At 46.7% G+C, this 27,025-nt stretch overlaps 2 protein-coding genes across 7 annotated transcripts in view; both read left to right on the forward strand.

The window, feature by feature from the left end:
- The window catches only part of Znf777 (zinc finger protein 777), a 217,206-nt gene that overhangs the window by 152,390 nt on the left and 37,791 nt on the right, over positions 1 to 27,025 (forward strand). The window lies entirely within an intron of this gene.
- Positions 3,620 to 24,041, forward strand: Znf746 (zinc finger protein 746). 6 transcript variants are annotated; one of them, XM_076832140.2, is made up of 8 exons: positions 3,620 to 3,891; positions 6,789 to 7,088; positions 7,176 to 7,302; positions 8,213 to 8,326; positions 19,317 to 19,508; positions 19,999 to 20,124; positions 21,330 to 21,491; positions 21,711 to 24,041. In XM_076832140.2, exons 1-8 carry the CDS (start codon positions 3,868 to 3,870, stop codon positions 22,421 to 22,423), a joined length of 1,758 nt encoding a protein of 585 aa, XP_076688255.1. In that variant the 5' UTR covers positions 3,620 to 3,867; the 3' UTR covers positions 22,424 to 24,041. The 6 variants fall into 6 exon arrangements, with proteins under 6 accessions (XP_076688255.1, XP_076688244.1, XP_076688245.1 ...); XM_076832129.2 differs by having other exon boundaries at positions 21,330 to 24,041; XM_076832130.2 differs by having other exon boundaries at positions 21,333 to 24,041.

Genomic DNA, 27,025 nt, shown 5'->3' on the forward strand with positions numbered 1-27,025 from the left:
ATAACTTCTTTGGTCCACCTGTGTCCCACCCCTCGGGCCTTCCCACCTACATTCCATCACTGAAAGAAACTATAAAACGGAGAGACAACCGCACTTCCACGGATTCCATCACTTGGGTCCCCTTCTTCCTCCGGGAGAAGTCTTTTCTGCTGTCCTTTAATAAACTTCTAATTTCTACTCTGACCTTGCCTCGGCGTGTACTTCTCTGGTGTTATTCTTCAACATTGGGGAAGCAAGGACTCGTCACCGGTCAACAGCGGTAACAGAATGGCATCTATTAAGCATACAAACAACAATAAGTGTTGTTGAGGATGTGGGGGAAAAGGTACTCATACCTTGCTGGTGGGACTGCAAATTGGTGCAGCCAATATGGAAAGCAGTATGAAGATGTCTTGGAAAATTGGGAATGGAACCACCATTTGACCCAGCTGTCCCTCTCCTCAATCTATACCCAAAAGACTTAAAAACAGCATACTACAGGGACACAGCCACATCAATGTTTACAGCAGCACAATTCACAATAGCTAGATTGTGGAGCCAATCTAGATGCTCTTCAATAGATGAAAAGATTTTTTAAAATGTGGCATATATACACAATGGAATATTACTCAGCAATAAAAGAGAATAAAATCTTGGCATCTGCAAGAAAATGGAGTTAGAGAAGATACTGCCAAGTGAAGTTAGCCAATCCCAAAAAAACAAATGTTGAATGTTTTCTTTGATATAAGGAGGCTGTTTCATAGTGGGATAGGGGGAGGGAGCATGGGAGGAATAGAGGAAACCTAGATAGGGCAGAGGGGTTGGAGGGGAAGGGAGGCGGCATGGGGTTATAAATGATGGTGGAATATGATGATCATTATTATCTAAAGTAAATGTATAAAGACATGAATTAGTGTGGATATACTTTGTATACATCTAGAGATATGAAAAATTGTGCTTATATGTGTAATAAGAATTGTAATGCATTCCACTGTCATATATAAATAAAAATAAAAAGGTATTGTGTCCATCTACAACTAAAAAAAAAAAAAAAGTTAATGATGAAAGAGATTAGACTTGGTGATGTTTCTAGAATGATCTGTTCCAGTCTCCTCACCTTACACATGACATAGGGAGAGCCCTGGGAGGCTGGATGACTTGCTCAAGAACTTCAACCAGTTAATGGTGTTGAAAAACCAGCCTCTACCTCAGAGCAAAGCCTGTCCAAGGAAGGGGGCCTGACCTTTGTCCTTGGAAAGACCCACAGAGCACTCCTAGGCACATATCCACCCTGCTGAGTTGTTTATCTACAAATAACAGGAGAGATCATCTGCGCCAGGTGTCCCTGTCTTAGTCAGGCTAGGTGGAGATCCATAGCAACCCCCTAGCAGCCACCAATCAGTATGAGACAGGGAAATACCTGGGATGCCAGATGACCCTCCCAGTAGTTTATGGTGGTTGAAAACATGTTGGGAAACCATGTAGTTCAGCACGAACAACCCTCGTGGCTTAAACCAATCAGTTCAAATGAATCCCCCTCTTGTAGTAACCAATCACCCCTACCCAACTTGTTCCCACCAGTTTTAGAGTTGTTTTATGATTTTCCCGCGGTGTGTGATGATTTGCTAAGAGATGCTATGATGTATGTGAAGTTTCTGCCTTCCCCAAAGAGTGTATAAGACTGCTGCAAACCCTGGGCCTCTCAGTGTCACCAGTTGTTGTGTGTGCGCACGGGGGACCAAGCTAACTTGCAATCAACACCTCTATGCTGTTTACATCCATCTTGGTCTCTGGTGACCTTTTGGGGGGTCCCAAAAGCGTAAACTTCAGGTCTGTATCCCAGGTCTCATTCACCAGGATAAATAAGGCTTGGGTGTATCATAAAGTTCCTGCTGGCTTTTTCCATTTTAAATTCAGGAACTTGTGGTGAGGCTTCAGGATGCCTCCCTTGCAATAACTATTACAATTGTGTTGTCAGGGTTTTTCCTTAATATTTTCCCCTCAGATGATAAGGTTTCAGTTCCAAATATGGGTCCAGCCCTGGCAAAGGAGATGTGTTCATTGGGAGGGGAAGGAATAGACGGAAGAAGAACTCAAAGAAAATAACAGCAAAAGGATTTGGGTGGGGGGGGCTGGGAATGTGGCTCAGTGGCAGAGTGCTTGCCTAGCATGTGTGAAGCACTGGGTTCAATCCTCAGCACTAAATAAAAATAAATAAATAAAAGTATTGTGTCCATCTACAACTAAAAAAATTTTTAAAAGATAAAAATAAAATTTTAAAAAGGATTGGGGTCAGATTCCAGAGCTTTTGCCTAAGTGCCTGGGGGGAGAAGGTTGACTTTAACTTTCAAGGATTTACTCAAAAGGCAGGGCTCCAGGCTGGAAATCCCTACACTTAGGGACAACCCCCTGGACCTGGGAGGCCTCAGGAAACCCCTGCATTAGCAAGGGAGAAAGGAAAGTCAGGCCTCCCCTAACAGCAAGGACTTCCCCCAGGACAGTTCCCTGGCCAATTCCATATTTATACACAAATAATGAATCTGGGCTAAGACCCTCTCTTGCTGGCCCGGTGGGGTTCAGGCCAAAGAGAGAGGATAAGTATTGAGATCCCAGCTGCTGGACCACATGGTGAGCAGGTTCCTCCCTGGGAAAGTCCCCTGAGCACAAGCAATTCTGAAAGACAATAAATACATGCGGGCCATTATGCGGAGGCCTCACACCGCATTCCTTCCACCCGCTGCTCACCTTTACTGCTTAAGGAGTTTTCTCCCCCTGATAAAAATACATATTCTTTTAATTACAAAATAGAAACAAGAGTTGAAAAAAGTTATATGGCCTGTTGTCTCAATAATAAAGAAAAAATGTTTAGACTATGTTAATGTACACGCTTCCCAATCTGTTATGTATAAAATATCATGCAGGTGACATAAACATTACATACATGCGTGTGTGTACATCCCATAAACAGGGTGCACTGTATATGCCCAAGCTATTATACACACGTTTTAAGACAAAATCGAGTCATTCTGTACAGACTTCTCAATACATCATAAACGTCTTTCCATACCAAGTCCTTCGCTAAAATAATTTTAAATGGTGGCGTTGTGTCTCGTTTTTCCTTCCACTAAAGACATTTCCTATAATAAACATTATAGGAAGCCCCACGTGGCTGCCCACCGGGAAGTACCCAAGCATCTCCCCGCGGCTGGAAGTACGTGTCGCCTTTCAGAGCAAAGACAGACGGGAGCTACCGCTGTCCACCACACAAAGCCACGTCCCCGCAGCTCCCGCAGCGGCGCGAGTCCCCGGGCGATCGGGCCGCGGGCACCCGGGAGGCGCAGGGCCGAGGGAGGCCCTGGGCGGCCCCAGCTCGCGCCGGCCGGGCCCGCGCGGTGCCTCGAGCCGGGACGGGACATTTAGCAACGAGTCCCTCGGGCCGGGCCGCGGGCGGCGGGCGTGACCCAGCGCGCGCCGGCCGGGGGTCCGCGGAGGGCGTCGGGCCCGGGCCGGGGCGGGGGCGGCGGGGGGTCGCGGCCCCGCGGGGGGCGGGGCGGGGCGGGGCGCGGCGGCGGGGCGGGCGGGGTGGCGCGCGCTGCCGTTCGCCGCTCGGGCTGCAGGTGGGGCTGTGCGGCCGCGCTGCCTCCAGGAAGCCTCACGGGCCTTCGTCGGCCGGGCCGCGGCGCCGGCTCCCAGGATGCAGTGTGGACCGGCCGGGCGCTGACGGCGGCGGCGCGTCTGCGGGCGGAGCGGAGGCAGGCCGGCCACCGAGGAGCGCGGCGGGGAAGGCAGGGCCGGGCCGGCGCCGCCTGCCGAGAGGACCGGCGGCCGGGCCTTCGTGGGGCGGCGCGCGGCGGCGGCGACTTCCTCCCGGCCGGACAGCGCAGGGCCATGGCCGAGGCGGCCGCGGCTCCGGTAAGGGCGGCCCGCGCGCTCGGACGCGCGGCCTCGGGACTCAGGGCGGCCCGGGCCCAGCTCACGGCGCCGCAGGCCCCGGGGAGGGGTTCCGGGGGCCGGGCCGGGCCGCGGGGCCTGGGGCTCGGGCGAGCGGGGCTCAGTGTCCGCCGGGGCCTACGGCGCCCGCCGCCCGGGCCCCGCACCGCGGGCCGATCCAGGCAGGGGGAACGGCCGCCCCGCGCCGAGTTCCCGTAGCCTTCCGGGGCTTCCTGCCCCCTATCCGGCCGCTGTCCCCTTGGTCCCCGCGCCCCCCCCCCGCCCGGGCTCCTTTCTCTGCCTAGCGCTCGGCCCAAGCTTCCCTCCCCCAGCTCCCCCCAGCGGCCTGGTGGCACCTGGGAGGTGTCCGGCGTCGATTCCGCAGACACTGAGCACCCACTACGTGCCCAGCTCGCTCCGGGCGGCGCGGGAGGGCTGCTGTGTTTGTCGAGCCAGGCACTGCACCTAGCCCTGTTTAGGCATTATTTTGTCCTCACTGCAGACCTATGGGGTAGGTACTGTTATGATCTCTGCCGTACAAAAGATAAACCGGAGGCCCAGAGAAGTTAACTTGCCCATGATCACACAGCTAGAAAGTGTCGGGGAGACAGTGGCTCTGTGTTCAAGGACCTGGTGTGTGCTGGGGAAGCAGACAGGTACACCGTAAGGATCGTGCAGAACAGAAAAGGGGGATCGCAGTGTCCAGGTGGAAGCATACCGTGGGAATGCAGGAGCAGAAGCAGCGACCATCCTGGCCCAGTATTTTGCTCTTCTGTGATTTGAACTGGGCTTTTGCGGGAGGCTAGTGTTTCATCAGACTGAGCTAGACCCAGGGAGCTTTCCAGGAAGGGAGGAGGCTCCGGCAAAGGCACAGAGAGACAGAAAGACCTCAGGAGCAGAAAGAGGCCACGATCTTGGAAGAGATGACTTTAATAGGAGGCTGCAGAGAATTGGAAGGGGTTGAAAGGCCTGGACTTTGTCATGTGGGTGGGAACCGCTGAGGGATTTGGCTGCTGCTTAGACCAGCAGCTCATCTTAAGTGGAGTTTGGGTTTCCCTGCTGGTAGCTAAGGCAGCAGGGCTACTTCGCACTCCCACTAGTGAAGCTGTGGACTTCAACAGAGCACAGTCCCCACCTCCCAAGCCACATGAAAATGATAAGAAGACTGCACCATTGTTCAACTATCAAAGAGGAATGTCTTCTTAGTGATGTTGGAGTTTGCACAGGTGCCCTTTTCTTGCAACAGGAGGATTCTAACAGTGCATTTAGAACATAATGGGATTTCAGGGGACAGAGAGCAGGTGGTGAGGGGCAAGGACAATTTTGGAGTAGATTGTTGAAGTCTGGGATATATGGCAAGGTTGATCCCAAGGAGGAGTTGGAGGTGAAGGGAGGATTACCAAGCTCAGAGCCCAGCCAACCCCCAAAGCACCAGCAGGACTGCACCACACACTCCTTGAGAGCAGGGCCCCTCCCACGGCAGTCTTTCCCTGTCAAACATCCCTTTGCCCATCCATACTCCACCCTCTGAGACCAGCTGAAGTCCTACCTTAGTAGGGCCCAGAGTCCATCCTTTCAGACAGCCAGAGAACTTTTTTTTTTTAAGTACCATCTGGGCAGGGTTTTTTTTTTTTTTTTTTGCCTCCTGTAGCACTCTCCTTTTGTCCCTTTTTCTGAGGTGTCCTTCCATGTTCTGATTCTCAAGAACACACTCCAAATTAATCCACATATGGTTCGTAGAAGTCACTTTGTTTTGCAAGTAGTTGTCAACATTTTGCTTAGGAATGCTTTTCCAGAAAGTCATCCATCCATCTACTGTCACCAGAAAAAGCCTCCATAACATGCCTCAAACTGTAGTGGGCAGATAGTCCACAAATGTGTGCTTCCTTCATGGTCCCCATCTGCTAGTCGGTCAAGCCTCTATGTGGCCATTTCCATTGACAGGGAAGCTCCATATCTTTTGACTTTTGCTGCACATTTAAAAGTATGACTAAGGTCCAGTCTCTAATAGAGCTGTGTGCTCTATCTTCTGCTATCTTCTATATTCTGCTCGTTGTCTATCTTCCTCACCAGACTCAAGGGCACGTCACTCATTTCTTACAGCTACAAAAAGGTCTTGAGACTATCATCTTTACATTGGGAAAGGTAGGAGCCAGGAGGGAAACAGAATCTCAGGTGGCTCAGGTAGTGTGAAAAAAATCCAACTAGCTTAATGAAGTTGTAGTAATGGTAATCTTAGCTTGCATGGAGTGAGGGACAAGATCAGATTGTCTTGGAGAAAGGGGAATTGGCCATTAGATTTTTCTGTCTTATTAAAAGGGGACAGGAGGTGCTTTAAAAAAAAGAATTGAGCAACACTCTTGTTTGTGTGGTTTCAGTGGAACAGCTGGGGGTTTTTTGCTGGGTCATCGGCAGTACAGTTCCTGTGGGTGCCCGGAGTGCAGGCTGGGCTCTAGTAAATCTGCAGTTTACCATTTCTCCACTAAAACACCCCAGCAATGCTAAGTCACTGTTTACTTTGCAAAATCACACTGAGCGCCTGCTGTGTGTCGAGCACTGTGCTGTGAAAAGCTGCAGTGCACCTCCAAGGCCTCATGGTGTCAGCCCAGCAGGAAATGGCCAGATAGGGTGGTGAGCCTCAAGATAGGATTCTGCCGAGTGCTCTAGGGGCTGGAAGCAAGGCACCACAGCCACAAGCCAGATCTGAGATTCCCCAAAGGAGGTGATCTCCAGGTTGAGATCTGGCACATGTGACAGGAGATTCCCACTTCCCACAGATATGGGCTCCCTGCTCTCAGCCTGCCTCTCCCATGCCTAGGGAGGTGGGGTCATAGATACAGTGAATGCAATGAATGACGCTGGTTTCTCATTTTTGAAAGATTTCTCCATGGACAATGGCAGCTACAATTCAGGCCATGGAGAGGAAGATCGAATCGCAGGCTGCCCGCTTGCTTTCCCTAGAAGGTCGAACAGGGATGGCTGAGAAGAAGCTGGCTGATTGTGAGAAGACGGCCGTGGAGTTCGGCAACCAGCTGGAGGGCAAGTGGGCCGTGCTGGGGACCCTGCTGCAGGAGTACGGGCTGCTGCAGCGGCGGCTGGAGAACGTGGAGAACCTGCTACGCAACAGGAACTTCTGGATCCTTCGGCTGCCCCCTGGCAGCAAGGGGGAGGTCCCCAAGGTAGCCTTTGGGTGCCCTGGAGTTGGGAGCCCTCGGGGCTGTGCCTGTAAGTGTGTGGGTGAGCGAGTGTGACACTTGTGGTTCCAGGTGCCCGTGACCTTTGATGATGTGGCCGTGTATTTTTCCGAGCAGGAGTGGGGCAAGCTGGAGGACTGGCAGAAGGAGCTCTACAAGCATGTGATGAGGGGCAACTATGAGACACTGGTCTCCCTGGGTAAGGCCTAGCACTCCCTTCTCTGTCAAGTGGATTTTATAAGTCCCCAATCTCTTTCTGCTGGTTGTTTTCATCTCAGTGACATGTAAACCCCTAGATATTTTGAGCAAGGGAGTTGTCTTCCTCCTCCTAAAGATAATTAGTGATAGTCAGACTCCCCCTTCTGCCTGATGGAGTGGCAGAGTGAGGAAGATGAAGGTCCCTTTCCTAACAGGGCCTAGACTGTGGACATAACTGCTGAGATGTAGATTGCAGGAACTCCTCTGCTCTAAGGTCCAGTCTCTAATTGTCCACATATTGAAGAAGGACTTGCTTTACCTGCTCTTGCAGAGCTTTTGGCCTTTATGTGATAATTCTTCAGGGTCCATGGAGAATAGGACAGATCTTGCTTCCTACAGCAAGCATTTTCCCCTGCCCAAAGCCTTGCTGTCCCAGACTTAAGGGTCACTACCTGGGAAGGGCCTGGATTCTGCCTCCTGGGCCCATTTCCAGCTCAAGATGAGCTTTCTATGACCTCAGAATAAAGGGCGATGAGGTGTCCTTGGTGAGGAAGGGAATGGGCACAGGCATGCTGTTGCACTCTAGAGTGCAGACGTGAGCTGTTGGCTCCTGTGGAGGCTTTATGCCCAGTACTGCTGACACAGGGCCAGGTAACTCTTTGTTGGCTGGGGCTGTCCTTTGTGCTGTCAGATGTTCAAACCAGCCCTGCCCTGTGCCCAGCAGATGCCAGCAGCACCTCTCCTAGACTATACAAGATGATCAAGCTTTCTAGGAAAGTTGCCCACCTTTGAGAACCATTGCTCTGTACCAACCCAGACATTTAATTTCCAGACCTTTCTTCATTTTCCAGCTGCCTTTCCCTTGCTCTGATGGGAACATGGCCAAAGCTAACCTTCCTGTCTTTCCCCAGACTATGCCATCTCCAAGCCTGAAGTCCTCTCCCAGATTGAACAAGGCAAGGAGCCCTGCACCTGGCGTCGTGCTGGCCCCAAGGTTCCAGACGTTCCTGTGGACCCCAGTCCAGGTGAAGGGTGGGAGAAGGCCAGGGAGACACCAGGTGATTGGATGAAAGCAGAAAAGTAGCGGGCTAGGGATGATAATTGCTTGTTTCCAGAGAGAAGGGAGAAACATGAGATGGGTGTGTGAAGTCTGCCTTCTATAGTCGATCTATAACCTCTAACCTACTCAGCTGGCACTCTGGAAGCTAGTGCCTTCCACATGGAAACAGGCAGACCAGCCAGCCAGCCAGTCACACGGAATGATGGGAAGAGAGTAGAGGATTTGGGCAGAGAAAGAAAGAATCTGTTGAACACAGAATTCATCCAGAGCTTTGCAACATCCACTGGCTGCCTTTAAGTCTATTCCCAGCTAGACAACAGAATCCTGTTGGCAAGCTGTGTGGTACAATGTTATAAAATTCATGAATTTATTTAAGGTGAATATGAATGCTAGATATCAGTGTCTCAGATTTCCCTGGAGCCAGTCAGCACATTTGAAAGTTCAGAAAAGGACAGGGGACACATGAGAAAAACCACATTCCTGAGGGGAAGACCTTGCTGGGTTCTCTGGCCAGGAAGACCCTGTCTCTGTTCATCCCTGCTTCCTACCTTGACTGTCCCAGGATTCCCTTCCTTCAACACTGTGTGACTCAGAAGTCTTCCTGTGGCCAACTCATGTGCACTATTTGTGTCTTAATGTGTTTGTTGCTTCATCTCAGATAGATTTTCATTTTATCAAAGGCAAAAAGCACATGCAGAACTGACCTTGTGATCAGCTTCTGCTACTGCACTCAGTGGTTTAGTTTAGCAATGTATTTTGAAAGCCTTCTAGGTGCTGAGGACTGTGCTGATGGTTGAAGTATAGAAAGGTGACCAGGAGCAGAGCACTATCCACATGGAACAACTACAGGTCACAGGCAGCCTCCAGCTTCCACATCTGGGTGGGGGGTTCATGTGGCTGGTTTTATTTTATCTGTAACACTTGCAGGGCCTTCCTAAGCTCCCAGACCATCATTAATTAAGAGCGAATGAGATCCCGGAGGGACCCCAGTTGCCATCAAAACCCCTCCAGCACTCAGACTCCCATTGTCTGATAGGAGTCCCATGTGGCCCTTCAGTGCAAGCACTAGGGAGGACCCCCACTGTCCCCCACCCTCATCTGGCCTGTCCCTGCCTCTGTCAGGCTTCATGTCCCTTTTTCTTTGTCTTCTATGAATTCCTCCACAGTGCTTAGCAAGTCCTGCTGGATCCTGAGTGTCCCTGCCTGTTCTTGCTTCTCTGCAGTTCTCTTGTCCTCTTCCCCATGTCCCTCTGACACTGGGCTTGCAGGAGGAGGTATCCTGCTCTTCAGTTTTGCCCCTCTGCTGGCTTCCCTTCCCTGTTCTGTAAACCCTGCCCCAGGTGCTCAGGTCGCTCAGATCTCTGGGGATCCCCCTTTCCACCTTGTCATTCTTTCTGCCTTCACTCTTGGCGATGGCAGCATCCACATGGAGGGTCCTTGGCTCTTCTCTGCCCCACATGGCCGACCTTTGACTGTCGATGACAGTTACAGCACCCCTTCTAACCACCCCCTGCCATCCATCTTTCCAGTTCTCTCTCTCTAGAGCCTGAGTCCCCTGGGCCCTTAACCTCAGGAAGCTGTGAGCCCTGAACCCTCCCACCTTCTCGCCATCCTGGCCCATCCTCCCTTCCCTCTGTGGCCATCTGCAGTGGTCCCCTTCGTACAGCCTCAACTCTCTGTTCCTCCTCTGTTCACTGTACCCATCTGGCAGAAGCACAATTCTGGGGAAATCTGCCTGCCTGTTGTGCATCTGCGCCCAGGTACCTGTCTGCAAGCCTGCTACTGGTCTCACCTGATTCTCCCAACCAGCAAAGTCAAGTGATCACCCAGCATTGCCCAGCAATCCCTGGCATCACCTCACTAGGCCAGAGAATGGCAAACTGTGGCTCATGGGTGAAACCTAGGCCAATTGTTCCTATGGCCCACAAGCTGAGAATGATTCTTGGTTTTTGTTTTTAGTGCTAGGGATGAGCCAGGAGTGCTCAGGCACACTGTCCTCCCCTCTGCCATTGCCACGCCGCTTTCCTGATGTCACCACAGATTCTTTTTGAGCATCTATGAAGCACCTGTTTTCTCATATCTTTGCCCACTTTACATCATTTTTTACCAGTTGAATGGAGGCACAGTGATTTCTTGGTTTAATTTGTATTTTCCCGACTGTTAATGAAGTCAGGCATCCTCTTCATAAGGTGATGTGGTTTCTTCTGTGAATTGTTTTTTTCTGTTTTTTCTACCCAGTCCTTTTTCACTTTTGTATTGATTCTGGACATCCTTGTTTGTGTTCTAGGTGCTGATCCTCATCCACTATACGCATTATATTCATCTGCCCCTAATCTGGCAGATCTTTGAGCTCTGCAGTTCTTCTGTGGACGTGTTGATTTTTGGTAGGCATACCTGCCAGTCTGTTCCTTTATGACCTATGCTTTTTTCTTTGTGGCTATCCTTGCCTTCCCCATCCAAGGTCAGAAAGGTGTTCTGTTTTCTTATAAAACTTTTAAAGTCTTGCTTTCCAAATTTAATTCTTCAATCCATTCTAGAATTAATATTTGTATAGGCTACAAGGGAAAATTTACATGTTTTCCCCACAAAGATGTCGGCTTTTCCAGCAGTTTGCCAAGTGTCTTGTCCTTTCTTCATTGGTTTGTAGCACAGCTTCTGTCTTGAGCCAGAGTTTCATGTGTGCTTGAGGCTGTTCCTGGGCTCTGTGGTTTCTGTTGGTCCCTCTCTAGGACACTCTCTCAGCTTCATAATATGCCTCACAATCTAGCAAACCAAGCGTTCCCTGCTTATTCTTCAAGGTTTTTCTTGGCTATTCTTAGATCTTTGCTCTTCTGTATGAATTTCAGAATATTCATGTCAAGTTCTCAAGAAAATCCTGTTGGAATTGCATTTACAATTTAATGTTAGGGAATTGCTACCATTAAAATTTTGAGCTTTGGGCTGGGGTTGTGGCTGAATGGTAGAGCGCATGTCTAGCATGGGTTCGATTCTTAGCACCACATATAAGTAAATAAAATAAAGGTCCATTAACAACTAATAAAAATATTTTTAAAAAACTATTGAGCCTTGCTCTTCATGGGAACACTTACCAAAGATTTCTCTTTGTGGTTGAATAAGGTTTTACAATTTCTCCTGATAGTTACAGTTTCTCTACTAAGTCAGATTTGTAGAATTGGTTACCTGTTTTATGGTTGTTACTGGGTCAGGTATGCTATTGGCTTGGGTTTAGTGAAAGAAAATGTGTTCTCTCAGTAGGCAGAAAGAAATATCTATTTAGAGAATCTTGGATTTGTAACATATACAATTATATCCTCCACAGTAGCGCACCTGTCATCTCAGATTTTGATTTTGTTTTGTTTTTTTGTTTGTGTAACAGTCTGGCTAGGACATTGAAGAATAGTAGAATGATAGCATCCTCATCTATGGATGACATGTATTTCTAGAGTTTCCACATTAAGTTTGATTTTTTTTTCCATAGACATTTGAAGATTCTCTTAGTTTAAAGGCATGTCCTTCTGCTTGTGGCTAGCCAACAGTTTTTATTATGAATAAATGTTATATTGTGCCAAATGCTGGATTTTTTCCCCCTCTTTTTAAATAGTGCCTAGGTTTTTTTGTTACTCTGTATTATACATAATAGTAAATAAAACTCACATAATGGGTGGAGTGCTAGTCAACACAGTTCCCAGTATCCAGCACACAAAGAGCCCGGCCAGAACCTTCAGAGTCCATCATGCCTCCCCGACCACAGTCCCTGCCTTCCTCTTGCGGATTAATAGAAAATTCAGAAACAGAGCTCATCAGCCTTTTGCTTTCTTTACATTTTTATTTCCTCTGTACATATTCCTAAGTAACATTGTTTAGTTTTTGCCTGTTGAACTATTTATGAATGGAGTCTTATCGCGCATGTTCTTGAGTTTGCTTTTCCCACCTGACATCATGCGCCTGAGTGTCTGTGTTGGCGTAGTGCAGTTGTAGTTCATTCATTTTCATGACTTTCACCACTTCATAGTTTTCTGTTTTATGACTATAACACATTTGTTCCTTCTGTTGGTGGGTGTTTGTGTTCTTTTTTTCTTTTACTTCAAGACAATGCTGTTGTGAAAATTCTTGTGCATATATAAAAGTCCCTAGATACAGACATGGGTGTAGACCCAGGAGTGGCGGGTTGTAGGAGAGGTGATGTGCTCACCATCACCTGGTAATGACAAAGTGTTTCTGAAGTGGGGATACCAGTCAGCACCCTCCCCAGCAGGGCCTGGGAATTCCTATCATATCTTATTCTCACTGGCTTTGAAATGCCATTTCCATTCTGCCCATCTGGTGGAAGTTGAAATAGTCGAAAAATTGTGATTTAAATTTGCATTTTCAAAATTAGGAGGCTTCAGCATTATATCCACTATTTATTTTCTTGTGAAATGTCTTTTGTGCACTTTTCTTTAAAGTTGTTTAAATTCGTAAGAGTTCTTTACATATTCTGGATATGAATCTTGCTGTCGGTTGTGGTGTTGATGGTAGGTTCTCTGTTTATGCTTCCCCGTGTTGCTGGGGATGGAACCCAGGGCTGCGTGCTGAGCGAGCACACAGCACCAGCCTGTGGTATATTTTAAAGTGCAGATGCTTTTCACTTCCGTGTTCTTGGATCTTCTAGTCTTTTGCTTTATGGTTCATGCTTTGTATGTCTTCTCCAGTTAAGAATACTGCCCAACCAGGAGGTTATAATACTCGTCTCATTTCCTACCAGAGGTTTTCTATTCTTGCCTTTCATGTGCAAGTTCTTAATCCGCTAGGAATGGATTTTGTGGTGATCTGAGGGAGAGCCCTGGTTCTTTATCACTAGCCCTTTGTTCTCATTTTTCCTTTGCTATTTAGAGAAACTTTCAAATTACATCAAGCACCATGAAAAATCCAGTCCGGGTTATGGTTGGAGTTGACTTCAGTCTACAAAACATTTGGGAGAAAATTGACCTTTCACTCTACTGAGTCGTATCATCCTTGATTATCCTCAGTCCCTCCATTTCTGTGATGTCTCAACGAAGGTTTATAATATTCTCCCAAAAAGTAGGTTGAGGGTGTAGCTCAGTGGTAGAATGCTTGCATATCATGCCTTCAGCCCTTGGTTCAATCCCCCACACTGCAAAAAATAAAAATAGATCATTTTCTCCCAAGGAGGTCTACACATTCTTTTGTCAGTTATATCCCTAGGTTGTTTTGTTTGTTTGTTTGTTTGTTTGTTTGTTGTTCAGTCTCTGTGGTCAGTGGTGTCTTGTTTTTACCTGGGGGCAGGGAACACCATTCCCTGCAGCCATCTCCATCCCCCTGCCCTTCCTCAGTCAATTGCCTGCTGCCCCCAGGAATAGGTGCCCTCTGCTGCTTTGCAAGGGACAAGCTCTATGCTGGTCCAGGTTACTTCTGGTTTTAGGGTCAGCATGAAGAATTCCTTCTGCACAGATAAAAATTACATCCTAAATTATCACTAATAAAATAGCTTAGCTTCACTGACCTTTCTCATTTGTTTTCTCAGTTTAAGAGCCACAACAGGAAAGAAAATAGTAATTGGTCAGCTCCCTCAAAATCCTAATAATAAAAAAAAAAGGCAGTTGTGTTATTTATTGATATTTCTATACAGGAACCTTGCTAAAATTCTTATTAGCACTAATAACTTTTCTAATAATTATCTAATGGTTTTTACATTTTCTGAAAAGTTAATCATATCATCTTTGAGAAATAAGACTATTTTTTTATTTCAAATCTGTATGGTTTATTTTTCTCTTATTTTATTGGGCAGAGAAATCCCAGGAAATCCTTAAATAGAAGTGATGATAACAGGTGTCCTATGGATTCATGATTTTAAAGAGAATAATTTTTAATTTTTCACAGTGAGAATAACATTTCTAAATGTCTCATTTACAAATCCCCTTTATCAGGCTGAAGAAGTCTCCCCCATTTCTGACTTGCTAGGTATTTCCAACAGGAGTGACTGTAATTTTTTTTAATTTTTTTTATCTTATTTATTCTAATTTGTTATATATGACAGCAGAATGCAATTCAATTCATATTACACAAATAGAGCACAATTTTTCATGTCTCTGGTTGAACACAAAGTAGAGTCACACCATTGGTGTTTTCATATATGTACTTAGGGTAATGATGTCTGTCTCATTTCACCATCTTTCCAACCCCCAGTGACTGGAATTTGTAGAATGCTTTTTATTTTCTTCTTGGTGTTTATTGAGATGATTATATAATTTTTCTCCTTAACTCTCTAATAAGGTCACTTATATTATTTCCTAATGTTAAGCCAATGTTGTAATCCTGGAGTAAACCTAACATAGTCATGACCTTTATATACATTTCCAGACTTGTTATGATCATTTTGCTTAGGACTTTGAATCTTTGTTCATGAGTGAAGTAAGCTCATAATTTTCCTTTTTCAGACTGTCTGCATTATTTGGGTATTAAAGATATAAGCTCTGATGTAGGCCCTCTGTTTTTATTTTCAGAGAGTTTGTGTAATGTTGGAATTTTCTACCCTTGAACATTTAGTAGAAAATCCCAATAAAGTCACCTGAGCCTCCAGTTTTCTTTGTAGGGGACATTTTGATTATCAATTTATTTTAGTTATTAGTCTATTTAGAGTTTCTATTTTTTCACTGGTTATTTTGGAAAGTTGTAATTTTTCTAGGAATTTATCTGTTTCCTTGGGATTTTCTGATTACTTGGAATGACATTTGTAATGCCTTGTTGTCTTTCTAATCTCTGCTGCATCCAAACTGCCTCCCCTTTTCCATTCTCCATTTGGTTCCTGATGCCGTCTCCTTTCCTCCTGATGTGCTTGCTGGAGATGAACTGGTCTAATTTCCTCTTCACTGGACCAACTTCATGCTCTCAGTATTCTGTCCTTGTTTTCCCTTTTAGTAATTTATACTCTGATATTTGTCATTATCTTCTACTTTTTAAAGGATTTTGTTGGTGGTGTTATTTCTTTCCTAACACCTTGCAGTAACTGCTTAGCCTTTTAATTTGCAGCTCTTATTAAGAGCACACAAAGCTATAGAAGTCCTCTGAGCCATGGTGCCTGTAGCCCATGTGTCTGGATAGATAATATTCTTCTCTACTGGGTCCAGTTATCTTCTAATTGTCATTGTGATTTTTCCTTAGACCCTTGGATTATTTAGAAGGCAATGCTTGTTTGTTTGTTTTAAATTTTAGTTAATATGAGGAGTTGAAGATTGCTAACTTAATTGTATTATCATTAAAAAAGGACAGTGTGTAAAATATTCATCTTTTAAAATTTGCTGAGATTTGTTTCATAACCTGGAGTGTTCTTTTTTCTTCCTCACTATGTGCTTGAGAAGCATGTATGCTCCCTGTATTTGGTTTCTACTTGTGTCCATTTGATCAGGTTTGCCAAGTGTTGTTTAGTTGTTCTATGACCTTTAGTTGGCGATATTTACCAATTATGAAAAATATGTATCAAAATCCCCCACCGTGAGGGCAATCTGTCCATTCCTCTCCAGAGTTCTTTTAGTTTTGCTTTATTATTTATTCTTAAAGTCAATTTCTTCTAAGATATGTAGCTACATCACTTTGTGTTGTTAATTCTGGCTTTAGTTTATCTTGTATTCTGTGATATTGCTTTCTGCATCCTTCTGTTACAGGTGTGAGTTTTCTGGTAAACAGCATATTTCTGTGTTTTTTGTTTATTTACAGACTGATAGTCTTTGCCCTTTAACTGTCCAAAATTATAGCCACCAGCTACAGGTAGCTATTGAGCACTTGAAATGGGCTGTAAGGACAAAATGTAGACCAGATTTTGAAAACTATGTGCAAAAAAAAAAAAAAAAGATGTATATGAAGGATGTGTGTATGAAACTATATAAGGTATCTTATTTTGTATTGATTGTATGTTGAAATAGCATTTTGGACATATTGGGGTGAATCCTTCCATCTGTTTCCTCAAGATTTTACAATGCAGCTACTGAGCCCCTCTGCCAGTTGTCTGTCCCGTGGGACCCTGCTGCTCCAAATCTTTTCCCTGGTCATGGTGGCTTGTGTGTGTGGATCCTTGCTGCCTTTTTTAGAGGAAGCTTTAGAATTTTTCTTTGTGGGGAGTTATTTTTTGTGGGTATGTAGGTAATGAACTTTCAGTTTAAGTGTACTTATATATGGGTCTATTTCTATCTGAAAAAATCTTTATTCTACCCCTGTTTGAAAGACAGAATTCTGGTCTATTATTTTCTCTTAGCCTTGTGAGACTGTCACTTTGCAGAAGTCAGCTGTTGATCTTGCAGGTAATCTGCCTTTTTTTCTATGCCTGCTTTTAATAAGGCTTTGTCTTTGAGAATTGGCAGTTCTGCAGTACCTTTACGTGTGGACTTATTTTTCTTTCTCCTGCTTCAATCCCTGATATTTTCATCAGTTCAAGGAAATCAGCAATGTTCTCTCTTTGAATATTGTCTTGCCCCTTTCTCTCCAATCTTTTATTCGTGAGGTTTTCATCTTTGCCTCTATAACCTCTCTTTATATTTTCAGCTCTATCCCCATGCTGAGGTCTGAGCGCCCCTGCCAGGAGTATTCTTCCCCACACAGCTTGGAGCCAAGGACAGGGTAGGCAGTGCCCTGAGTGGCAGTTTGGGCTTGGGTTGTAAGTTTAGTCTGCTGGGAATGTTGCCAGTTGGGTGGTGGGGTGTCTCCAGCCAGCTGCCCCTACACACACACACCTGACCCTAGACCTGCCACACTCCTTCCCTAATGGGAGCGTGCCACTCAGACCTGGGCAGGAGCTAGATGTCCTCCATTCTAATTTACTGTAGAAACTAGGGCTTTCTTAGTTTCTGGCCTCTGTTTGTTTTCCTTACTTTATTTGTAAGTCATCCATACTTTGATTTTTTTTTTCCTTTTTCTTATTTTTATACTATACCCAGCATTTTTATTTTTAGCTGCCCCAGTCTGGAAGGAGTTTCTCTGTTTCTCTGCACATCTAGCCAACCATATGCCAGAAAGAAGACTTGATGCTGCTTTTACATCTGTTAAGATGATCATATTGTCTTTGCCATTACTGTTAACTTTGTGAATTATATTACCATATTTTCTAGTCTCATCTTATCCTTGATAAACCTGATTTGCTCATAAAGTGTTATCTCTTTTTCTATTTTGAAAATACATTATGGGATTTGATTTGTAATTCTTTAATTTAGAATCTTTCATACGTGTTCATAAATGAGATTATTTTATACATTTTTTCATATACATTAGTTTGTATAATCAAAATTATAATAGCTTCATAAAAGGAGTTAACAGATATTTTCCTCTCAGCTTTTTCTTTTTTTCTTTCTTTCTTTCTTTCTTTTTTAACCCAAAGGCACTTTACCACTAAGCCAGCCTTTTTATTTTGAGACTTGGTCTGACTAAATTGCTGAGACAGTATTTGAACTTGTGATCCTGCCTCAGCCTCCAAAGTTGCTGAGATTACAGGCAAGCACCACTTTGCATGGCTTTCTCAGCTTTTTGAAGATATTCTATTATCTCTGATGTCCTGATTATTGTAGTAAATCTGCTTTCAGGCTGAATGTTATTGTTTTCTCATTAGTGCTTTTTAAAATTTTTTTCTTTGTTTTTGCTGTTATTTCATTTCACTTGAATGTTGTCTGTTTATTTATTTGTGTTTATTTTCTACTTTGGAACCCATAGTTTTATGAACCCTTTAAACTATGGGTTCATAATGCCTTTAAGTTTGGAAAATTCTCAGCCATTCTTTCTTTACCTACTTCCATTTGCCCCTTTCTTTGTTCTCTACTTCTGGAATTTCTACCACCAGTGGTTAGAACTTCTTATTCTATCCTTCATGGCTCTTAACTTCTCTTTCGTATTTTCTATTTCTTTATCTCCAGTGCTTTGCTCTAGGTTATGTCCCCAGATCCATTTTCCAATTCATGAATTTTCTCTTCAGCTGTGTTCAAACTGCTAAGCCATTTATTGAGTTTCTAATTTCCACAACTGCTTTTGTCGTTTATAGAATTTATTTCACTCTTTTTCAAATCTACCTCTTTAATAATAATTTACTCTCCTTACCTTGGAGATTCTGCTCCTTCTTTTATTTCTTTGAATATTTTAGACATATTTATGTTACTGTATCATTCAACCTATCCTTTTTTTTATGGTTCTTGAGAGCAAAGTCTGCCAGTGACTCCCATGACTGTTTTCCATGACTGTTTTCCTCTAGTTTTAGTGTGTAGGGGACCACTGTAGTCTGAGTTGTAGGGGTAATCCCATGGGGCAGGTTTGCTCTTGCCTGTGCTGGGTTCTCCTGGGTTTCCATGACTCTCAGCACCTTTTCAGTGAGCTTCTCAGCATAGGGCACCTGTACTGTGTGGGTAGTATGAATTCTGTGTAGATGGTGAACTCCAGTGTCTTACGGGTCACTTTCCTCGCACACCCCAGGACAGGTGGGCAGCTTCCTAGTAACTCCCTTCAGTGGTTAGAGTTTTCTTAGGCCCCATCTCACTTAGGACAGAGCCTTATAGATCCTGACTGCCTGCAGCAGGTCAGCACCACATGGACATGAAAGCCCAGCCCCTAAGGCCTGTGTCCTATGAAAGCAATGCTGTGGGGTCATTTGTCTTACAACAACTCTTGACTGAACTCTTACTCATACATCTGAACTCTTTCTTTTGAGTTCACTTAACCATGTATATGAGGGTTAAAGTTGGGGAGAAGAAGAATTTGAGGTTCAGTTTTATCTGTCACTCCTGTGTTTTAAGTGAAAGCAGGACTTCCCAGAGCAGCTCAGACTTCCTCATGGACTAGCCCCAGCCCAAAGTCCCTACTTGCTATTGCCTACCTTCCCATCAGACTCTTTGCTGTTGAACCTGTATAAGGCCAATGTGTCCATTTCCTTGGCTGCATGTTTATGAGCTCAGGGCCAAGGGACTCACACACTCTCCCTTTCCTAGGCTCAGGGCCCCCTGTTCCTGCCCCTGACCTTCTGATGCAGATCAAGCAGGAGGGCGAGCTCCAGCTGCAGGAGCCACAGGCACTGGGCGTGGAGGCCTGGGCATCCGGGCAGCCAGATATTGGGGAGGAGCCCTGGGGCCTCAGCCAACTGGACTCTGGGACAGGAGACATCTCCACAGACGCTACCTCAGGTGAGTGGCTAAGACAGAGCAATAGACACAGGAATGAATTGTAGAAACTGAGGGCAAGAACTGGGGGAGGTTCCTGATAGGCTGTGGGGAGCTATGGTCTCTCAGAACATCTGGTCTGACTAGTATAGAAGTTTGCCTTCCTTGAGGAAGGGTCTGGACTGAAGCATATCTCACAGGCCCTTTGGGGGTTGGTGACACTGTTCCTGAGTGTTCTTCTAGCCTAGCAGATTATCTAGGCCAGCACATGCCTGCTTTTCCTGTCCCCAGCCTCAGGCAGTGACATCAACAGCTGCCTCTTGTTGGAAAAGGGCTCCTTCGCAGTGACATCTGAGCTTCCCCATGCTCTGACATCAGAGAGGCTGGGTTGTCATGATCATTCAGAAAAGTCCTTGTGGGGCTCTTGGGGTTTAGCTGCCCTCCCCTCCACAGTTTTCTTCTGCTCCCCGCACCCTTCTTGCCCCTGACCATGGCTCTGGTCTCTTCATTGCAGGCGTCCATTCCAACTTTCCAACCACTATCCCACCCACTTCCTGGCAAGCAGATCTCCCTCCCCACCACCCTTCATCGGCATGCTCAGACGGGACACTGAAGCTCAACACAGCAGCCTCCACAGAAGGTATGGGGGTGGCGAGAGAGGAGGCGAATGCCTCCACTGGGAGCCCTGTTTTTATTGGTGAGGTACCCTGACCTCTGGGTGTCTGTGATCTCATGACTATTTTAATTCTGAATTCTGTTTTTTATCTCCTCCAAATGCTTAGGCTTGAGCAGTCTTTCCTGGCAGTATCCATGTTTTAGACCATTCTCTTTCATGTGGTGTTAAGCGGTCTATTCCTTGAAGGACAGACCTCCTCTCCAGTCTCACATGGCTCCTCTGGCATAAATGCAAACCAAACAAAGCCAAAACCACTTCTTAGGTATTAACCCTTCCAAAGACAGGTGTCTGAAGGCCAGAATTGGGAGCATCACTTACCAAACTTATGTATTCGTTTTTTTCTTCTGTTATGCTACCTCAAGTTATAATTTCTTTTTTTCTTTTTTTTTTTTTTTTTTAAAGAGAGAGAGAGAGAATTTAAATATTTATTTTTTAGTTTTCGGCGGACACTACATGGTCTTTGTTTGTATGTGGTGCTGAGGATCGAACCCGGGCCTCACGCATGCCAGGCGAGCGCGCTACCACTTGAGCCACATCCCCAGCCCCAAGTTATAATTTCTGTCATCTTAGCACCCACCAAAATATGTTAAAAGCCAAGGTCCCTGGTATAAAACCTTGGGATGTGAAATTACAGTACCTTTATATACATTCCTACTCATTCTCTAATATTCTCATCATTAACTGGGTGACTGCTTCTTGGACGTGTTATCTTGCTGAATCCCCTGACATCTGACATTCACAGAGGAGCTGCTGGTTGGAAACATGCCTGATGTCCACAGCTGGTACAAGAAGAGCCCAGTCTCAGATTTATCTAAACCTGTGCCTATGCCTTTGCCCCTTGGGCAGTAGCCTCCTTTGGTCAGAATTCCTTTTCTTAGGAAAGTTCATGATTAGCCTTAACAGCCAAAATGAAAACAAAAGCTGGGGGGCAGATCTGGGGGTTGCCTTGCTGTGGCAAAGGCACTAGGACACAGTGTCCTCTGGGTCATGGGACAGCCTCACCACCATGGTGGAGTGCTCTGCAGAGTCTGGTCCTGAGGCTTGGCCAGGAGGGCCCAGGTTAGCGTCCCAAGGACTAAATAGGTGCTGTGCTTCTAAATGAAAGCATCAGATCCTTAATTCCTCAAGAGTAAGGGCCAAGATGATATGTGCCTTTCTGTCTTTCTCAGCAGATGTAAAAATTGTGATCAAAACAGAAGTCCAAGAGGAGGAGGTGGTGGCCACACCTGTGCATCCTACCGACTTGGAGGCCCATGGGACTCTATTTGCACCAGGCCAGGCCACAAGGTTTTTCCCTAGTCCTGTCCAAGAAGGAGCCTGGGAAAGCCAGGGTAATTCCTTCCCTGGCCAGGACCCCGTGTTGGGGCTGCGCGAGCCGGCCAGGCCTGAGAGGGACATGGGAGAGCTCAGCCCTGCAGTGGCCCAGGAGGAGACCCCTGCGGGGGACTGGCTCTTTGGTGGGGTCCGGTGGGGCTGGAATTTCCGGTGTAAACCTCCGGTGGGCCTGAACCCAAGGACCGTGCCAGAGGGGCTGCCTTTCTCCTCCCCAGACAATGGAGAGGCCGTCCTGGATCCCAGCCAGGCCCCGAGACCCTTCAACGAGCCCTGTAAATACCCTGGCCGGACGAAAGGCTTCGGCCACAAACCCGGCCTGAAGAAGCACCCTGCAGCGCCCCCGGGAGGCCGGCCCTTCACCTGCGCCACCTGCGGGAAGAGCTTCCAGCTGCAGGTGAGCCTGAGCGCGCACCAGCGCAGCTGCGGCCTGCCAGATGGCACGGGCACGGCCACCAGCACCGGCACGGGTGCGGGCACGGCCACCTCAGGGGGCGGCAGCGCGCGGGACGGCAGCGCCCTGCGGTGCGGGGAGTGCGGCCGCTGCTTCACGCGCCCCGCGCATCTCATCCGCCACCGCATGCTGCACACGGGCGAGCGGCCCTTCCCCTGCACCGAGTGCGAGAAGCGCTTCACAGAGCGCTCCAAACTCATCGACCACTACCGAACGCACACAGGCGTGCGGCCCTTCACCTGCACGGTCTGCGGCAAGAGCTTCATCCGCAAGGACCACCTCCGCAAGCACCAGCGCAACCACGCCGCGGGGGCCAAGGCGCCGGCCCGCGGGCAGCCGCTCCCGCCCCTGCCCACCGGGCCCCCCGACCCCTTCAAGAGCCCCGCAGCCAAAGGACCCTTGGCTTCCACAGACCTCGTGACCGACTGGACTTGTGGCCTAAGCGTCCTAGGACCCACTGATGGTGGCGACCTGTGAACACCCCCACTACCATAGCCCCCGTGGGCTAAAATGTACAGAGTCCTGAGTGCAGACAGCAGGGTGGCGTTGAAAGCCTAGAGGCAGAAATGGAGACTGGCAGAACCAAATTCCCACATTGCTGAACTGATCACTGGAACAAGAGGAACGCTCCACCTCTAGACACAGTAGGATTCCGATTGTGAAACTGCATACCGTAGTAGAATTTCAAGTAATTTAACTGCAAACCTGGTTTTTGTTCTTGTTTCTTTTTTAATTCTTGAGGAAAAAGCTGGAAAACAGTAGCAGCATCAGTTGAGATCTTGTCGTGCACTTTTGTTTTTCAGGGTGTGTGTCCGCCATATCTCCTGAGTCTAATGGCAGTGCTGGGAGGGTGGTGGGTGGGGTCCTGGAGGTGAGGAGGGCCCTGGATACCCCTGGCCCCAGGACTTCTAGGGATGGGTCTCCAGATAGCACAGTCTGTGGGAGTTGAGTCACCAGTCTGCCTGGGCAGCAGGTCTGGGCCTTGGACTCCTGGGCCTGGGCAAAGAAGGGTACTGGACCTGGAACCCCAGCTTCCACTCAGCAGGAAGGACCAGACCAGGAGAGTCAAGGCAGTGGTCAGCTTGCCTGCCTCTCTTGAAAGGCCCCTAAGCACTGGCCTGGCTTTTCCCTATTCTGCACCATGCCATCTGCAGTACTGTCCTAGAGCACTTGACAGCATCCCCCAGGGACTCCTGGGCCCCATCAAGGAGAGCTATGTGGGGCTGTCAGGTCTAGAGGAGGTGAAGAGCCAAGGCTGAGCGTAGAGCCCTCACATCTGGTTATGCAGAGCCAGACCTGGAGCCAGCGGCCCAGACCCCAGATGCTTCTGGTGTGCTGCCCCTCCTATAGTGTCTCATTTCCAGAGTACTTGCACATCACATCTCACTTGATCATACCGGACTTTGGGAAGCAGCAGGACAGGTACTTGTTTCTTTATAGAAATGAGGAGATGAAAAGGGCTCAAAGGGGGCATATCTCAGCCTCTCGCCATTGAATACACAATGTGTGCCAGGAGCCAGGAAGAGCCACAGCTGGAACACAGTTCCTCCTGAAGCCTTAGTTTAAGGGAGAAAAGATTTTGGGTTTTGCCCTCTGAAAAGACTTGTCCCACACCCAGTGAGTCAGATCCTTAGGCCTCAGAGGAGTATCTGGCTCCGCAGCCCTCGAGAACCTGGCCTCTTTGGTGTGTGCGCTCATTCATACACTAGGGCTGCTCAGGAGGCAACCTGGGAGGCTGGTAACATGTGAGTGGCTTTCTCAGTCCCACCTCAAAAGTCTTCAAAGTGGAATTAGAAATGGGCCCAGATTTCTTGTCCACCATAGTGCTATCCCCACCACACACATATCCATTCCTGGTTTTTGAAGCAGCCTTTGGTCCTCTTGCCCAAAAGGGTTCCTGCCTCTCTTTGCAAGGAGAGGCCATGGCATCCATTCATTCACTCTGTCCTGCATTTTATTAGGAATAGACTAGTTAAGAAAAATGTTTCTATGTACTGTATATTTTGTACCTGTTTACACTTCTAATATTGATATAACTGATATTTTGAAAAATAAATGAACAGAAAACATCCTGTTAAAATAAAACCTAACCAGCACCAAGGCAGTTTGGTGGGTTCCATTCTTAGGCCTGTGTCTTTGTTGCTAACCACGTCTGCCAAGGGGCTGTCTGTCCACTTCCTCAGCACCCTCCTTGTGTGCTTAGTCACCTTGAGCCCCCAAGAGGTAACTATCTTTGAGAACTAGGAATGGGAGGTCCCTGAGAAATTTGATTCCTTGGAGATAAACTGGCATTGGAAGGACAATCAAATCACACTGCATCAGAAAATAAACATGGCTTATGCAATTTAGTTTAATTTGACGTTATACATGCAAATAAGAAGTCTAGGAGGAAAGATGCAGAATATCAAAGAAGTGGATGTTGGCTATTTTGTCCTCATCTTTTCTTGGCTGGGTGGGAGGCAAAGGACAAGTAGTGCCTATGGTATAATCGTAGTCTCAGAATAAAGTCCTTCTTAAGTGGCATTTAACTCAGGCTCCTACCGACCAGACTTGTTAACATCTTGTCTCCTGTCTTTGGTGTTTTTCATTTTGGTCATAGTTTTTTGTTTTGTTTGTATAGTGGTAGTCAGACAGCATGCCTTTATTGTTTAGTTTTTATGTGGTGCTAAGGATTGAACCCAGTGTTTCACACATGCCAGGCAAGCTACAGCCTCAGCCCCATAGTTGTGTTTTTTTTTTTTAAGAAAATGAAATGCAAAATTTTCTTTCATTTTTGTGCAAGAGTCAGATGCAAACATGATGGTCCTTCCAGCCATGGTGGAGCGGGGTTATACCAACCGGACCCCTCTCCTGGCCCAACTCCCTTGTTGGACATGCCCTGTGCTTGGGCCGGCTGGGGCTTGCCCCCCAAGTCTGCCTTGCTCCTCACACCCTCACCACTCTCCAGGTGCAGGAATCAGTGTCATGCCTGGAAGCCCTGGTCATAGTTCCCAAATGGAATCCTCAGTCTTGGGTTTGGTTCACCTCACCACGTCAGAACTTCAGACATCCAGGAGGAGGTGGGAATCAGGCCTTGCCAGGAGGGACTGTACTGGCCCACCACGTGGACCGCCAGCCCAGAGCACAGCCATTCTTCCTGGGTCCATCCGCCCCTGCTGTTAAACTGCCACACTTAGTGGATTAAACTCACCCAAATATGTCTTGTGGTTCCAGAGGTCAGAAGTCCAACTGAGTCTTTTGGAGCTAAAAATAGAGGTGTCAGTAAAGCTGTATTCCTGCTAGAGTCTCCATGGGAGAATCTGCACCCTCATGTTTTCCAACTTTTCAAAGCCACCTGCATCCCTTTGCTCATGGCCCCTTCCTGTAAAGGGAACCACAACAACTTCTGCTTGCCTTGCCACATCCCATTTTTCTGACTTTGCCTCCCTCTCATAAAGACCTTTTGATTACATTGATCCTGCCAATATAATCTCTCCCTCTCAAGATCCTAGTTTTTCTTGGGGGAGAGGGGGATGCTAAGCAAACACTGAGCTTCATCCCTGGCCTAACAACCACATCTGCAAACTCCATTCTGCTATGTGAGGTAACACATTCACAGGCTCTGGGGATTCAGTGACATCTGTGGGGACTCCCAGTCATTCCTTGTCTCAGCAACCCTCTTTTATCTATCAAAAGATACTTATCTGCTGCCTGCCTTCTCTTAACATCTACCTTCAGTTTCTTACAATTTTGTTCTCTTATTCCTGATGCCTCCAAAGATGGCCCCATCCCTTCTCATTCTTCCCATTGTTAGGTGACGCACTTCATCATTATCACATTCACAGATAGATTGGAGACAAGACGGGTCAAGCCACACTCCACCCCTTTCAATAGCATCAAGATCTCTAAAGATCGTCCTGGCCACTTTCAGCTATGATTCTTCTCCATCCTCTGACGGACGGACATTCTTCCACATCACTGAAGGTTTGCGGGAGGCCTTGGATCCTCAAGTCTATTGCTCATCCCCTTGATCCCCCAATTCATCTTTCACACTGCCACAGGGTAACCTTTCTAACTAGGAAATCACATCACTTTTGCCCTCTGATTTAAAGGCCTCCAAGAAATCTCCATTACCTGCTGGTTAAGATCCAAACTTCAGCACAGCACATCCAACCCCTCATAGGGGCTCCTTCCTGGTTCTTCCTTTCCACTCTCCGTGTGCATCTCACTATACACAATTGCAACCACCAGCTCTCCCCTGAGCACCATGCTGTTCCCTGCCTTTGCATGTGCTGTTCCCACTGCAGACAATGTCCACCCTACCCTCAACCCTTGCCCAACTGGCACAGTCCACTTCCCACAGGTCTTACTGCAAAGCACCACCCAGCTCCCTTGATCTCTGCACATGAAACTGACACCTCCCCTGCTTTTCCCACTCCCCTGAGTCCTACTCAGACTCCAACTGTTGACTTGCCAGACCCTCCTTTACTTTGCATATGTCTGTAAAAGTAATCTGTTTAAAAATGAGGCCCAGGGCTTAAAATTCATAAGAAGACCTTTATTCACTGGCAGATATATGGTAGAGTCCCTGATTTTGTTTTAATTGTCAAGTTTCTTTTAACCCAGAGTATTAAATGGTTTATACCTATTTATCAACATTGAAAGCACATTTTAGACATTAAGTATATACACTTAAATAATTTGTTTCATAAAAATTTTAGCCAAATTTGGACGCAATGGTGAACGCCTGTAATCTCAGCAGCTCGAGAGGCTGAGACAGAAGGATGGATGACAAACTCAAAGCCAGCCTCAGCAATTTAGTGAGGCACTAAGCAACTCAGTGAGACCCTGTCTCTAAATAAAATTCAAAATGGGGTTGGGGATGTGGCTCAGTAGTTGAGTGCCCCTGAGTTCAATCCCAGTACCCCTCCCCAAAAAATGTAATAAATACAAAATCTGTGGGTGATATGACTCAAATACTCCTGATACAAACATCTGTAAATTATGGATAGGATTTACTAAGCAAATTAAATACAAAAGTAAAAAGAAACAAAGGGAAAAACCTATGTGCCCAAAATGAAGACAAACTGAAGGCCCACG

The sequence above is a fragment of the Callospermophilus lateralis genome, chromosome 1 (assembly GCF_048772815.1).
Source record: "Callospermophilus lateralis isolate mCalLat2 chromosome 1, mCalLat2.hap1, whole genome shotgun sequence".
Classification (NCBI taxonomy): domain Eukaryota; kingdom Metazoa; phylum Chordata; class Mammalia; order Rodentia; family Sciuridae; genus Callospermophilus; species Callospermophilus lateralis.

What these genes read in the sequence shown, in the direction of transcription:
- Znf746 (XM_076832129.2), top strand. Translation starts at nt 3,868, where the DNA reads ATGGCCGAGGCGGCCGCGGCTCCG. An exon ending in TCCTGTGGACCCCAGTCCAG is followed by an intron (nt 8,327 to 19,316) that starts GTGAAGGGTGGG and finishes TCCCTTTCCTAG; the next exon opens with GCTCAGGGCCCCCTGTTCCT. An exon ending in CTCCACAGACGCTACCTCAG is followed by an intron (nt 19,509 to 19,998) that starts GTGAGTGGCTAA and finishes TCTTCATTGCAG; the next exon opens with GCGTCCATTCCAACTTTCCA.